We start from the raw sequence: 14135 nt of genomic DNA, 5'->3' as shown, positions 1-14135 counted from the left end.
CCTGTTTGGCTGGTCTGTTTGTCTGCCCTACAAAGATGAAGCCAGCAAACCCAAACTAGCAGGTAACGGTTTCCCGAGACACCGGTGCATTCCCTTCTCGTGCTCAGGTTTCTCCTGCTCCGAGCCTCTCATTCCTCAGCATTACAGAGCTGACCCCAAGGAGTATTTGGGCTGTTGGAAATCCCATGGAGCCCACGTTCGTGGTTTCTTAACGAGGTCTTTGTGGCCAAACCCTTTGCCAGAATCGGTCCTGTTCAAGCAACATTTAATACCACCAAATAACTTCTAGATGTTTAAAGACCCATAAAAAAAAAAGACCAACTCACTCAAATGCTTGGAGGGCATCTTCCAGCTTTCCTCACGCTGTCGAGCGCTGGCGGCGTTACGACTGCCGCAGCCATCACCGAAGGACCCGGCAGTGCCCAGGCCAAGCCCAGCCACGCACACAGCTCCGTGCCCAGCAGCCACGAGGCGAGCAAACCCTTTCCTGTAGCCCTGGGCTTTACTCACCCTGTCTGAAGCTAGCAACCCATCGGGCTTTTCTTTCCTCTGTGCTGCTCTATTTAGGCCACACCCCAAAGCTCCTTAATGAAAGGCTGCTGCCTCAAAAACCAGGTGGCACAATTAGCCAGCAGCACTCGCTTTATCCTGTCACGAGCGCGTGGGCACCTCCCGGTTTTCCGGGTGGCTACAAGAGAGAGAGAACAGGGCAAGCAAAGGGCTGGGCAAACGGCTGCCCCGACATGCTGCTACCAGTGATAGAAGGCCAACCTCCCAGGAAGAACCAGGAATCGGGTTCAGAATCGGGAATCACCCAGCGAAACCAGGATCGCTGCCCGCAGCAGCGCCCACGCCCTTCCCCAGCCCCAAACCTTGGGCTGGGATCGTGGGGCTGAGCCATGAGCGGGGCCGGGCCAGGCTCGGGGGCTTTGCCAAGCGGGCACGGCGAAGGAGAACGGGATTCGGTAGCGCTGGGTGTGCTGAGGATCCGCGTACAGCAGTCTTGCCCCGAAGAGAGCCTGAGGAGGGGGAGCAGCCCTCCTGCCGCTAATAAACCCTGCGTTTCCCACCGCCGGTCGCGGAAAGCTGCTTGCCTCTAAGCACTGGATATCTGTGGCTCCCGTTTATTTGTGTCTTACAGTGGTTTTAAGCTAAATTTCTAGCTAATTGCACTTCATAGAAATGAGAAGCATCCTGTGTAATACGCTAAATTAGACCTCATCAAGGGTTTAGCTGCTGCTCACAAAAGAGATCAGCCAGAGAACTGTTTCATTTTGTGAAAGCAAGGACGCAGTATTATCAGAAATTCTGAATAACTGTCCCAGGGCATGTCTTAGCAGCTCAGGCTGTAAACTTCATTTCCAATAATTAGGAAATTACCCATAGTAGGCTGTTGCTAGGGGCAGCGTCGGCGGCAAAAAAAGGCTTTTCAAAGACGGCGGTCAGAGGACTTGGAGTACACTTTTATGCTGAAAAAAGGACAGGAAGAAAAAGGCATCCCAGTCTCCATTTCTGTTGCGTGTTAATGATGTCCAATTAAAACAGACTCAGTTTATCAGCTGGAAGGTGCCTTGTTAACCTCCGACAAAAGCTGTTCCACGAGCGATCTTGGAATTGAATGTTTATGACTTGACGTCAGGATGAAAATACTTGTAAAAGTTTATTTTTTTAATTAGATGCATTTGTGTATATATTTGGTGGAAACCAATTTCTAGGAACATCCTCCTTCTGCGAGAAGTGAGACCGAGCGCTCTCGGCTGGTCAGCGGGACGCGCGCCAGCCCTCGGGGCCGGCAGAGCTCCTGCGCCTGCGCAGCCCAGGCGGCCGGAGAGCCCCGGGCAGCCGGGGCCCGCGGTGCTCCTGCTCCAGCCTCGCTTCTCACCCGTCCCTGTGCTCACTGCAGGGCCCAAGGGAGAAATGCTCGGGAGCGCCTGTGGGTTACACGCGTGCTTTTCATCTTTGCAGCCTGAGAAAAAATGATTAATTAAGGCGATAGGACGAGAGGAAATGGGCTCAAGCTGCGCCAGGGGAGGCTTAGGTTGGATATTAGGAGAAATTTCTTCATGGAAAGAGTGGTCAAGCATTGGAACAGGCTGCCCAGAGAGGTGGGGGAGTCCCCATCCCTGGAGGGGTTCAAAAAACGGGCAGAGGTGGCACTTTGGGACATGGTTTAGTGGGCATGGGGGTGTTGGGGTGATGGTTGGGCTGATGACCTTGGAGATCCTTTCCAACCTTAATGATTCCTAGTTTTTACTTTCATTATAAAACAATCCAGCCACCAAGCCAGGAAACATGAAATTAATTCTTACTCTCCCAATAATTGGTTTAATGGTGGGCTTGGCAGTGTTAGGTTAATGGTTGGACTGGATGATCTTAAAGGTCTTCTCCAACCTACACGATTCGACAATTCTATGAAGACCAAGATACTCCACAAGGTAATTTGATCAAGGCTGTGGATGAGATGAAGGGCGGCGACTCCAGGTCCGTCTCCTGCCTTCCCAGCCCGCTCCCCACGCAGGGAGCTGTGGAGGTGAGGATATTGCCCAAGGCCTGCCCCGGCGGGACGTGAGGGGAGCTGGGCAGCGGTGCGGGCGCGAGCCCTGTGCGGGGTTTGCCCCTTGGCGCTGGCAGCCGCGGGAGCTCCCCTGGGTCCCCATCAGCTGCTCTGTGCTTTGCAAGAGAAGGGAGTGCCCAGAGGCTTCTGCAAAACCAATTTCTTTTCCTCTTTTTGCACTTTTGCTGCCTCCCCCCCCACCCTCCACCGCCAGTCTGGAGACCAGAGGGGACAGCAGGGAACACGCCGTGCCCAGTGCTCCTGCTCCGGGCTGCAGCCGGGGCCAGCCCTCCCGGGGCTCAGCCTTTGCCTTTTGGGGCTCAGCCTCTGCCTTTTGGGGCTCAGCCTCTGCCCCCGGGGCTCAGCCTCTGCCTTTTGGAACTGAGACTTTGCCTCCTGGGGCTCAGCCTTTGCCCCCCAGGGCTCAGCCTCTGCCTCCCAGGGCTCAACCTTTGTCTTTTGGGGCTCAGCCTCTGCTTTTTGGGGCTCAGCCTCTGCCTTTTGGGGCTCAGCCTTTGCCTTTTGGGGCTCAGCCTCTGCCCCCGGGGCTCAGCCTCTGCCTTTTGGGACTGAGACTTTGCCTCCTGGGGCTCAGCCTTTGCCCCCCAGGGCTCAGCCTCTGCCTCCCAGGGCTCAAAATTTGTCTTTTGGGGCTCAGCCTCTGCTTTTTGGGGCTCAGCCTCTGCCTTTTGGGGCTCAGCCTCTGCTTTTTGGGGCTCAGCCTTTGCCTTTTGGGGCTCAGCCTCTGCCTTTTGGGGCTCAGCCTCTGCTTTTTGGGGCTCAGCCTCTGCCTTTTGGGGCTCAGCCTCTGCTTTTTGGGGCTCAGCCTCTGCCTTTTGGGGCTCACCCTCTGCCTTTTGGGGCTCAGCCTTTGCCCCCCGGGGCTCAGCCTCTGCTTTTTGGGGCCCGGCCCCCTCGCCAGGCGCTGCCCGCCCCACGCTCGCCCGTGGGCGCTCGGGGCTCGCGCTGCCTGCGCGCTCGCCGGGAGCCACCTAGCGACGGCGGGGGGCGGGCGGGGGGGGCGGGGCCGCTGCTTCCCCTCGCTGCCCGCGGGCAGGGCCCCGGCGACCCCCGCAGCACGGCAGCCGCCGGGACCCCCCGGGAGCCGCCAGCAGCCCCCCCGGGAGCCGCCAGCACCACCCCCGGGACCCTCCCGGGAGCTGCATCCCCCCGGGAGCCGCCGGGACTCCCCCCCGGAGCTGCATCCCCCCAGGAGCCCCCCGGGACTCACCCCCGGAGCTGCATCCCCCCAGGAGCCGCCAGGACCCCGCCCCGGGAGCCCCCCGGGACTCACCCCGGAAGCTGCATCCCCCCAGGACCCCCCCCGGGAGCTGCATCCCCCCAGGAGCCGCCAGAACCCCACCCCAGGAGCCCCCCGGAAGCTGCATCCCCCCCAGGACCCCCCCCCCTCGGGAGCTGCATCCCCCCGGGACCCCCCCCCGGGAGCTGCATCCCCCCCGGGAGCCGCCAGAACCCCGCCCCAGGAGCCCCCCGGAAGCTGCATCCCCCCAGGACCCCCCCCCCCCCCCGGGAGCTGCATCCCCCCAGGAGCCGCCAGAACCCCGGCCCAGGAGCCCCCCGGAAGCTGCATCCCCCCAGGACCCCCCCCCGGGAGCTGCATCCCCCCAGGAGCTGCTGGGACGACCTCCCCCCCGGGACCCCCCCCCCCGGGACTGCACCCAGCAGAAGGTGCCAGTGCCAGCCCCACCTGCTGCAAAACCGAGGGAGCAGGCAGAGAAAACAGGCCGGGGAGAACGGGGGAGCGCAATGACTCTTTAATAAATTAGCAAAATAGAGAGCGTTTCTCTCTCGCTCTCTACACGTATGTTCTGTTGCTGCGGCTCAGCAGATGGCACGCGTGAAGCGGAAACGCCGGCCGCCCGGCTCGATGCTGCTGCTGATCCGAGGGTGCGTGCCAGCCCAGGTGCCCTCCTCGGCGAGGCCTGGTGCTGCGGTACCTCAAAACCTAAAACCACTTAGAAATAAAATAGCTTTTCTTGTAAGCCAGAGACATAGCTTCCAATGAGAAAGAAGTTAAATTACCGTATGATTTCATCTAGCGGTCTCCTTGCAGAAGCGATTAAAAGAAAGTGATCCAATTTTTTCCCCCTCTTAAAAAAAAAAAATATATTACCTCACCTCAAAGGGAAGGGGGAACGAATGAGCACATGTAACACATTGGAAGGATCATCTGTTACATTAAAAACAGCTGCGATTTGGGGTGCACAGGTCTCTGATTCTCATGATAACCAGGAGCTGAACTGATCGGGTATTTCGATTGCGCGTCGGTTAATCCCAAACAGGGCAAGTACGCGGCGAAGTCCGGTGGCCCCGGCCCTCCCCGGCCCCGGGGGCTCCTTCAGTCGTCGTCCCTGACGTACTGCCCTGCCTCCCAGCGCTGGGCCATGGCACTCTTGTGACGAGTCACCCTGGTGCTTTCCACAACCTAAAGAGACCAGGAGGCATGGTATCTTTTTAATCAAAAAGAAATTTTATAAAAAAAAAATTTTTTTTTTTTTTTTTTTTTTGCACGACTTGCCCTCCCAGCCCTCCCTTTGCGGGTTCAATACACCCGACAGCGGCCGCGACGCGTTCTGCCCAACGCGACGCCCACCCGAGCGGTGCCCGTGGCCCCGCGGGAGCCGAGACCCCCATCAGCCCCGTCAGCCTCCGGCACCGGGGAGCGAGGAGTCCAGGCAGCGCAAGCCCTCAAGTACATAAAGGACTTTACCTCCGTGTTGACCTTGTCAGTGGGTTCAATGCCTGCGTACTGTGAAAAGGGAGGAGGAAAAAAGAAAAGGTTCAGGAAACAGCAACCTCACAGGGAAATATCGAGGCAGCCAGATGCAGGGCACGGGGGGCCAGGCTGCGGGGCAGGGCAGGGGCGAGGTGAGATAGCAGGTGCAGGCGTGCCCGCGTGCCCTCCCCGGAGCAGGGGGACACTTCGGGCCAGGACCCCCCACCCCGGAGGGAGCTGCTGCCCCCCCTGCAGTCCCACCCAGCAGCGGGCGCTGCCCCGGGGGCTCCACGTGGCCCCTTGCCACCGCCACCACCCCCGGGTCTCCCAGCGAGCCCAGCAGCCGGACCCCAGCTCCGGGTGGGAGCCGGGCACAGCCACCTTCGGCCCAGGAGCCACCAAGCCTTCTCCTGGGCTCCAGCCCCCCGGCCGCGCGCTGCCCGGCGCAGGCGGGGCGGGTGCATTCACCTTTCCGTCCTCCTTCACCCTCTTCCTCCGCTCCTCGGAGGGGCTGGAACGAGCCAGGTCAGGGGTGAGGGTCTCCGTGCTGCCTTGGGAGGGACCGGCCACTCTCAGCGGGGTGAAGGACGACACCAGCCCCAGGACCCCCGCCTGGTGCGAGGCAGGAGTGGAGACGGGAGACCCGGACACGGAGTAGCTGCCGCTGACACCTGAGGCAGCTTCAAGAGAAAGAGTTGTTGGGGGGTGAGGGACACCGGACCACTCCCAGGGGCTGGGGTGCCGGCAGGAGAGCAAAGCTCCTGCCCCAGACCAGCCTGCTCAGCAGGTCCGGCGGGTTTGGTCCCAGCTGGGACCCCGTGCCTGGGTGCCAGCCAGGAATTCTCAGGAGCAAGGGAGGGGAAACGCATGAGCTGGGGCACTTCTGGGCCCTTTGGCACTGTTTTCTGTGCTAGTATGACACCAAGTCATCAATATCTGAGCAGCTCTAGAATCAAAAGCCGTGCTGCTCTTGCAGAGCCCATCCCTCATCATCATCGGTTCCCTACATCTGCTTCCCCCGGCCGGCTGGGCTGGCTCCAGGGACTTCACATCAAGCAATTCCGCTTGCTGACCACAGAATCCCTGGCCAAGGAGAATTATTTCTACGGGGACAACCTGCTACCAACACACAGGGGTCCTTACAGGCACCTCAGCAAGTCCTTGCAGGGAGGAACTTGGACCCCTCACCCACAGGCAGACTCTCCCAGGCGGGGACTCATAGAATCATCGAATCGTTTAGGTTGGAAAAGACCTTTAAGATCATCCAGTCCAACCATTAACCTACACTACCAAGTCCACCACTAAACCAATTAAGGGTAGAGTAGCAATTTCGTGTTTCCTGGCTTGGTGGCTGGATTGACTCGACGCTTTCCACCCAGAACGCTGTCCCCCTTGGTCCTTGCCACGGCCGCTCTTCCTCTCACAGCGAGCCCAGGTCTCCTCGTGTCCAGGCATCTCGTGCAGCCTGCAGGCACTGTAAGGGTTTGCTGCCTAATGGCTTCCCACACCTGGGAGAGGCACCTGCCTGCACCGGGAGGTCCCTTGGGTCCCCCTGCCCCCTCAGATGGCTCCTGCTGAGACTCAGAGCCACAAGGAACGTGAGGGCGGGAGAGATGCCCATGGTAGCTCTGCCCCAGGGTGTGCCCCCTGCCCTGTCCCATCCCACCGTTCCTCTCCTCCCCTTACCGGAGCTGTGCCGTGAGTGAGAGCCCTCCTGCGGAAAGCTGTCGCTGCTGACCACGGAGCAGCCATCTATCAGCTGCCGCTGCCGCCGTTGCTCCTGCAGCTCCTCTTCCCTCTGCAAGTCACTCCGGATCTCCTTGTCAATCAGTGCCGACATATGGGGCCTCCAGGTCCTCATCTTGTACTGCTCCTCCCTGCTCTCGTCCCTCCTTGGCGGGCTCTGTGTCCCCATGTTGTCCACAAAGGAGACCTTGGGCTTCCAGGAGAAGAAGTACTCTCTGGGCATGACAGCGGGGCTCGGGGTGGAGCCGGGAAGCCTTCCTTCCTGGGAATCCTTGCTTCCCCATTTGCTGGCGCTGGCGGAAACGCTCTGGGACACCGGGGGCTGCTCCTGGCTCTTCTCGCTGGCGGTGAAGCACGGCTGGGACTCCTGGAATTGCGTGCTACTCACTGCATGGCTGGGAAGGCTTCTCCCAACCCTGGTGTCTTCTGTGGGGCAGGGGCCGTGGCTCGTGGGCTGCTCCGCTGCAGACTCGTTAACCCAGCTCCTCCGCTCCTCTGCCTTCCTCGTGGGGGTGGGCGTCTGCGGGGGGGCTTCCTCCTGCTCGAACACCTTCCTGCGCTCATCCAGCTCCTGCTGCGTACCCCTGTCGTACGTCCCCAGCAGCCTCCCTTGCTTCTTCAGGTCTTCCTCGCGCTTGGTTTCCTGCTCGATTTCCCTCTGGACGTAAAGGGAAGCGCGGCTTTTGTCCTTCCCTTTCCTGCCTGGGCCGGGAGAGGCATGCATGGAGAGGAGCAGCTTGGTCTGGATCTCCACCAGCTCACTGCTGGAGGTCAGCCGCTGGATCCCCCTCTCTTTCCAGAGGTTCTCCTCCCTCTCCATCGCCATGCGGATCTCCCGCTCGATGGGCGTCTCGTTGCTGATCTTCACCTCCTTGTCTGGGCCATTGCTGTCGGCCCTCAGATCCACAGGGTCATTGAAGATCTCGTCGGATGCCATTCCATCGCTGGTGTAACCTGCATCAGCTTTGTTATACATCTCACCCAAGCTGGAGTCGAGGTCTTCTCTGGAAGACGCTTTAGTCAAGCTGGATGCTTTCCCGGTGGGACATGACTTTTCAGTATCGGCCCTTCTGGGAGCATCAACCTCCTCCTTCACAGGTGTCTTGTAGGACACGCTATAAACCTGAGAAACTGTCTTGTCCGTCCTGCTCTGGCTGGCTGCACCAGCACTACTGCAACCTCTCGCAGCCATCTCAGGACTATGCCACTCTTGTCTAGAGACTTTTGTCATCGACTCTGGCTTTGGAGACATGGCCTGTTGCCTTGGGCTGAAAAAAGAGCCCGGGCTGGTCTTCTCCAGCATCAGGAACTGCTGCCGAGCAGCGGAGAAGTTGATCTGCTCCGTGTTGATATTTTCAGGGTCAACAGGCGTTGCTGCCCTCCCCGAGGAAGGCTTGTCGAAGCAAATGGCGAAGCTGGTGCTGAAGCTGCCCGTGTGCCTGTCTTCACCCTGGCTGCCCATGACGGCATTTATGGAGCTCAGCTCATCCATGGAACTCGACCTCTCAGCCATGGTGGAGCTCTTCCTCACCACCTGCTTCTGGATGACATCCCTCCTCTCATCCTCCAGCTCCCTGGCTTTCTCAGATGAGATGCTCGGTGGAGGGACCCTGTACTGTTCCTCCTCATCCTCATCGTAAAGCTTCGAGGGTTTCCTCTCTCCTCTGTAAGCCCTGAGGTCGTACAGGCTTCCTGACCTCACCACCTCCAGCTTGGACTCCCTATCCGGGGATGGGGTCCAGACATCTTTTCCACCATCCAGGAAATATGAGGATGACTCCAACCTCGTTTTCCAGCCATAGCCGTTTTCCACCCTCTGGCAGCTATGTTGAGTAGAGCCAAACACATCGTCGTCACTGTTGGCCCCCTGCTCTGCAAACGAGCCGGCTTGGTGAACATCGTTATAGTCATGCTTGTGCGGGAGCTGGAAGACCAGGTGCCTGGTGACCCTGTCCATCTCCTGGGAAGAGTCAGCACTCAACCCTCTGCCAACTGCACCCGGGGCTGGGGACGCTGCTCAGCTTCGAGGTCGCCCTCGGGCTCCTGCGTCGCCTGAGGACAAGGGGCAGGACCTGGCTGGCCCTGCAAGCAGGAGGGGAGAGCGGCTGTTAGGAGCAGCAGCAGCAGAGGTCGGGGCATGCAGCTCCCTCTCCTCGCCCGGTACTGCTGTCCTCGCCCGGGCAGTGACCGAGAGATACCTGTGCCCAGGCGACAGACACCGCTAACACAAACCAGCCACGTCCCAGCAGTCGTTTGCTCCATTTACACAGAAACACCAGGTCTTGGCTAGAAGCAGCCAGAACACAAAGCACCATTCCCAACGGGAACTGCCCCAAAGCCAGCATCCCCCTCCCGCCTCTGTCCCCCAGCCTGGCTGCATCCCGAGCTGTGCCGCAGCCGCGAGCAAGCAAAGCCAAACGTGCCGCAGGCAGCCGGCGTTGCCTGCACCATCAAGAGGGCAGCGAGACCGCGGCCGCGGGGCTTTGGGCGATGCCGTGGCCGGCTCGGCTGCGCCAGCCTCCACCACCGCCCCGGGCAGCTCTTGCCCGCTCCAGCACGGCTGCCCTCGTGCCTTACTGCACGCCCTGGGTGGGGAGGGACCACCAGCCACGGGCAACACTGGGAGCATCGGCTCACGGCAGGGAGTGGCGTTGGTGGCACCGGGTCCACCTCTGCCCGGAATTTTTCCTTGCGTGTTTGCGGGAAGCAGGCTCCAAACAGCTAAGCTATTGAAACAGCAGGGATCATAAAAATGGTTTCATGGCTCATAAAAAGGAGGGGACTTTAACCCCTGTATCACACCAAGCGGGAATAAACTGCCCTGACCCCGGTGTCGATCCTCCTGCGGTAACTGGGCCGGAGCTGGATGGGGCAGCAGGTGCCAGGGGAGGGAGGGCCGGCGCAGATGTGTCCCCACGAGACATCACCTCTCACCGCGTTGCAAACACCGGCCCGGGCCCCTGTGCCAGCGAGACACACGCACACCCTGAGCGAGCCGGGCGTGCCACAGGCGAGCGGCACATCCTCTGTTTGCCGAGGCGTAGCCACAACCCTGCCAGCACCGCTCCTGGCTGGGCTCACGTGAGGCTGAGCGGGTCAGGGGTGCGTCAGCACTGGGCGCTGCTCCCCGCGCCCTTGCAGCCTCCCGTGAGCGCACGGGGAAGCCGGGAGCAAGGCTACGGTGATGACAGGGGCAGCCCAGAGCCTGGGTGCCACGGTACCGGCAAGCACGGCTCGGGGTGAGGCTCCCCTGGACAGAGGCAGGCAAACACGGGTCCCTGCGTCCAGAGCAGCCCAGCTCGTCCCCAGGATGGACGCACCGTGCCCTGGACATGCCTCCTTCCCTGCAGCGACGCTGCTGACCGAGCTCCCTCTGCTCACCTCCCAGCCTGTCCGGGCTGCACCCTTCCTCCCGCAGCACAAACAGGGCAGCCCTGCAGCGGAGGAGCCATTTAAAGCCTTCCCTGGGGTGGGAGCACCTGGGTCTCATTGGGGGCAGCTGGGGCATCCCGGGCAGGGCACGGGGCTGAGCAGCGGCACGACCTCACTGCCTGCAGCAGGAATGGGGCTGGGAGCTGTGGGGAGCTGCCATTCCCGGTACTCTGTGCCCAGCTGAATTCCTGTAACCTCTTTGTGTTCCTATCTGTAATTCACTATTGCTCTTTTATAGCCCCTGGTGACCTGGATAGTGAAAACTATTTGCTCATCTCTTATCGTGTTTGGAGGGGTCAGAGGTCCCTGCTGGGAGGGGACTCCTCACTGGGGAGCGCCGGCGGCCGGTGCAGGAGGGGAACGGGGCCAAGAAACCAGCGGGGCTGTTATCGGGGCTCCCGGCCGGCACCATGCCGAGCGGCACAGCCCCTCCCAAAGCAGCATCCAACCCCATCCAACTGCCTCGGCTCGGCCCCAGCTGCCCGGCACTGCAGGAACATGGGGGGCACGGGGGTCCCGGGCTCATCCCCCCCCATGCCAGGCTGCCCCTGGCCCAGCCAAGCACCATAGGGAGATGCTGGGCAGAGCAGGCGGCATCGCAGCGCCTGCCAGCCTGGCCTGGGCCCCCCCACCATAAAGAGACATCTAGGGAGTTTTCCAGGGTCCCCGCCGCCCCGGGGGTCCGGCAGTGCGCTGTGGACTCGCAGCGTGCCCACCCCGCCTACACGCTGCCAGACCTGCCGACATGAGAGACGTGCACGAGCGTGGCGCTGGCAGCCCCTCCGCCTGCCCACCGCAGATAGAACCGGCGTGCGCACGCACCCCCTCGCTGCGGCCGGACCCCGTGCAGGGCTCCGTCCTTCCCAGGCCGGGGGGGGGGAACGGCCGCTCCGAGCACCCCGGCACTGCCCTTGCCCCCACCCTGGACGTGCTGCACTTACGGCACGGGGGAGCCGTCGGGGCGGGGGTCCCCATGCCCCAGGGAGGCCCGCGGGGCACCCAGCTGAGCCGCGTCTGCCGGGGAGTGGTTGGGGCGGGCGGCAGCGGGGCGCAGGGGCTGGCGGGGCCGGCGGGGCTGCGAGGCCCTGATAAGCTCAGCCGGAGCCCGTGAGGAATTCCAAGAACCGCACCGGGCTCAGCCGCTGGCTGCGGTTCAATGACCTGTTCCCGGCTCCCCCCCCACGCCACCGTCACCCCTGCTAGCTCCCACGCCTGGAGGGCTGCCCTTGGCCCCCAGCCCGCGGCACGCGCCGACACGCTGACGTGCTGACGCGCCGGCGTGCCGACGCGCCGGTGCGCCAACATGCCGGCGCATCGAGGCACCGATGCGGCGATGAACCAACGCGCCTTTCCGCGGGCACGCTCTGCCTCTCCGCGGGCATGACTGCAGCGCTGAGGAGCAATGAAACTGGAGAGAGCCGGGGTGTCCGGCTCTTCCCCAACCCTGTGCCCCGGGGCAGCCTGTGCCCCATTGGGTTCTCCCCATGGAGGAGCACAAATATGGGCTCGGCCATCCCTGGGAAGAGCTCCCCGGGGACGGGCAGCGCCGGCGCAGGGAGGCAGCCCGGGGGTGCGCAGCCAGTCTGCCACCAGCGTCCCTCAGCCCCGTGAGCCCACCCGGGCAACGCAGGGCCCCCTCCTCTCGGCCCCGGGGCACATGGAGGCACCTGAGTGAACGCGCCGGGAGCAGCCGTGCCAGGAACCTGCGCTGTCCTGTTTACACCGCGGGGCCTCTCCCGGCCCGGCCACCTGATAACCCCGTGTTTGCGCAGGCAGGGCTGCGGCGGGTGCCCTCGCTGCCATGGCAGCCCTGGCTCTGCTGGCCCCGCCAACCCGGCAGCCACCGGCGCCCGCCCGGTGCTGCCCGCCCCGGCCCCCCGCTCCTCGCCAGCCCCTCGTCCCTCCTTCCCTGGGGATGAAAGCAGCCCCCTCCCAGAGGGGACAAAACCCCACGCCTAGTCGGGAAACCTCAGGCGTTCTGTACCCACCAGGCCCAAGGTCAGGACGGCGGCACGGCAGCCGTGACGCCCTCGGTGCCTGCGGCCACGGCTGCTGGACCCCGGCGGAGCGGGCATCCAGCACCCGGAGCCAGACTCCCTCCTGGCACAGGGTGCGGCAGCCAAGCGGGCGATGCTGTGCCGGGATGCTCAGCCCTTCGCTGCGCCTGTGCCTGGGGCAGGAGGTCCCTGTCCTTGTCCTCTCTGCCCCGCCACCACAGCTCTGCTCCCCACGGGAGCCCGCTCCTGCCAAAAAGCCCCTCCCGGCTCCACTGCTGCCTGTGACAGCCCGAGCAGGGCGATGGGGTCAGAGCCCGCTCGCCCCGGCTGCCTCTGCCCAGCTGCAGGGTGCCCAGGAGGTGCCACTTACCCCCTGCCCGGCCCCTTGGTGCCCCCGGCCCTGCTCTCGGGGCTGCCGGCTCTGGCACTGGCTGGCCCGGGGATGGCGGCTTCGGTGCAGCTGCCAGGTGGCTCTGTGTTTCCGGGCAGAAGAGCGGAGCCTGTTTTACCGCAGGGTTGAGACAAAGTCCACAGGCGACGGCCAGGGAGCCGGGGAGCGCACCACGCCCGCGGCAGGGTGTGTGTGCGGCTCGCCGGGCTGGCACCGGGCCCCGCAGCCCCGGGAAAGAGCCCTGGCATCCCGGCCCTGGGCAGAAGTGGGACCCACACCAGGCTGCGGGTGGGCAGAGACCCACGGCCATGCGGTGACGGGACCTGGGTGGCCCTGACCCCAGGGCTGTCCCCTGGGACAAGCAGGAAACCTGGCTGCCACATCCCCTTCACCCGGGCAAGCCCACCAGCATCACGCCTGCATCCCTTCCTCCCGGCGTCCTGGTTCCCACCTGCCTTTTCCTACCCGCTCCTCTGGCATGGCCACGTGTCCATCACCCCAGCACCGGGGCTGCCAACACGGCGGTGCCAGGACGGCATCCCAACTGCGCTGCCCTTACCTGTGCCCTGGGCTCCAGGGTGGCACAGAGGACCTGCCATGGCGGGGTGCACCTGAACATCTCCCTTGCCCGGTGACACCGTCGGTCTGGGGACAGGCACCTCTGAGGCAGCATCAGGGGCTGGAGGCACGCAGGGGAGTGAAAGCGCAGCGCCCTGCCCCTGCCAGGCTGGCCGTCACCGTGGCCAGGCCCCACTAACCGCAGGAGGGAGGAACCGAGGGGATTTTTTTCTGCTGGGAGAGACCTGTCTGGGCTGGATCCCAGCCAGCCGGGCAGCTCCTGCCTCTGCTCCACGCTGCGTGGCTCTGGTGCTGCCCGACGGGAATGGGGTGCTCCGTGCCGGCAGCGGCAGACGCACAGGGAGGTGGTGGGGATCCCCCACATGCTGCCTGCCGTGCCGCTGGGCTGCCATCGGCTTTGCTGGGGCTTGCAGGCAACGGGTGGGTGATGGCACCAAGGCCTGAGCACCGGGCACAACCCTGCCAGGACGAAGGGGCAGCGGGGCACTGGCAGGGCAGCACGGGAAAGCTGCCGAGCAGAGGAAGGGCTCTGTCACCCCCAGCGACAGCACAAATGCCCCTGCGCATGGCTCTTGTACCTGTGAAACAGCTGGAGTGGGTGAGGCTGGGGGAGGCCTCTGAGCAGGAACGAGCGGAGCCACAGCCCAGGCAGTGAAGGGGCAGCAGGGCCCATCCCCAGCATCCCCATCCCCAGCATCC

The 14135-nt window shown here is 63.0% G+C and overlaps 1 protein-coding gene across 2 annotated transcripts; it reads right to left on the bottom strand.

Annotated features, from left to right (window-relative positions):
* Positions 1–4406: 4406 nt before the first annotated feature.
* Positions 4407–11428, bottom strand: MISP (mitotic spindle positioning). Of its 2 annotated transcripts, XM_075723667.1 has the most exons (5): positions 11411–11428; positions 6978–9119; positions 5760–5971; positions 5286–5324; positions 4407–5000 (listed from the first exon to the last, which is right to left on the bottom strand). In XM_075723667.1, the coding sequence occupies exons 2-5, from the start codon at positions 8992–8994 to the stop codon at positions 4914–4916; spliced, it is 2355 nt and encodes a 784-aa protein (XP_075579782.1). In that variant the 5' UTR covers positions 8995–9119; positions 11411–11428; the 3' UTR covers positions 4407–4913. The 2 variants fall into 2 exon arrangements, with proteins under 2 accessions (XP_075579782.1, XP_075579784.1); XM_075723669.1 differs by lacking the exon at positions 11411–11428 and having other exon boundaries at positions 6978–9373.
* Between the last annotated feature and the right edge of the window lie 2707 nt (positions 11429–14135).

This window comes from Pelecanus crispus, chromosome 20 (assembly GCF_030463565.1).
Source record: "Pelecanus crispus isolate bPelCri1 chromosome 20, bPelCri1.pri, whole genome shotgun sequence".
Classification (NCBI taxonomy): Eukaryota; Metazoa; Chordata; class Aves; order Pelecaniformes; family Pelecanidae; genus Pelecanus; species Pelecanus crispus.
The sequence above is the reverse complement of the archived record's forward strand: the minus strand, read 5'-3'. Positions and strand labels throughout refer to the sequence as shown.

Excerpts from the sequence above, each read along its gene's own strand:
- MISP (XM_075723667.1), bottom strand. The coding sequence starts at position 8,994 with ATGGACAGGGTCACCAGGCACCTGGTCTTCCAGCTCCCGCACAAGCAT. Across the intron at positions 5,972-6,977 it reads TCACTCACGGCACAGCTCCG|CTGCCTCAGGTGTCAGCGGC; the intron begins GTAAGGGGAGGA and ends TTTCTCTTGAAG. Across the intron at positions 5,001-5,285 it reads CTGACAAGGTCAACACGGAG|GTTGTGGAAAGCACCAGGGT; the intron begins GTAAAGTCCTTT and ends TGGTCTCTTTAG.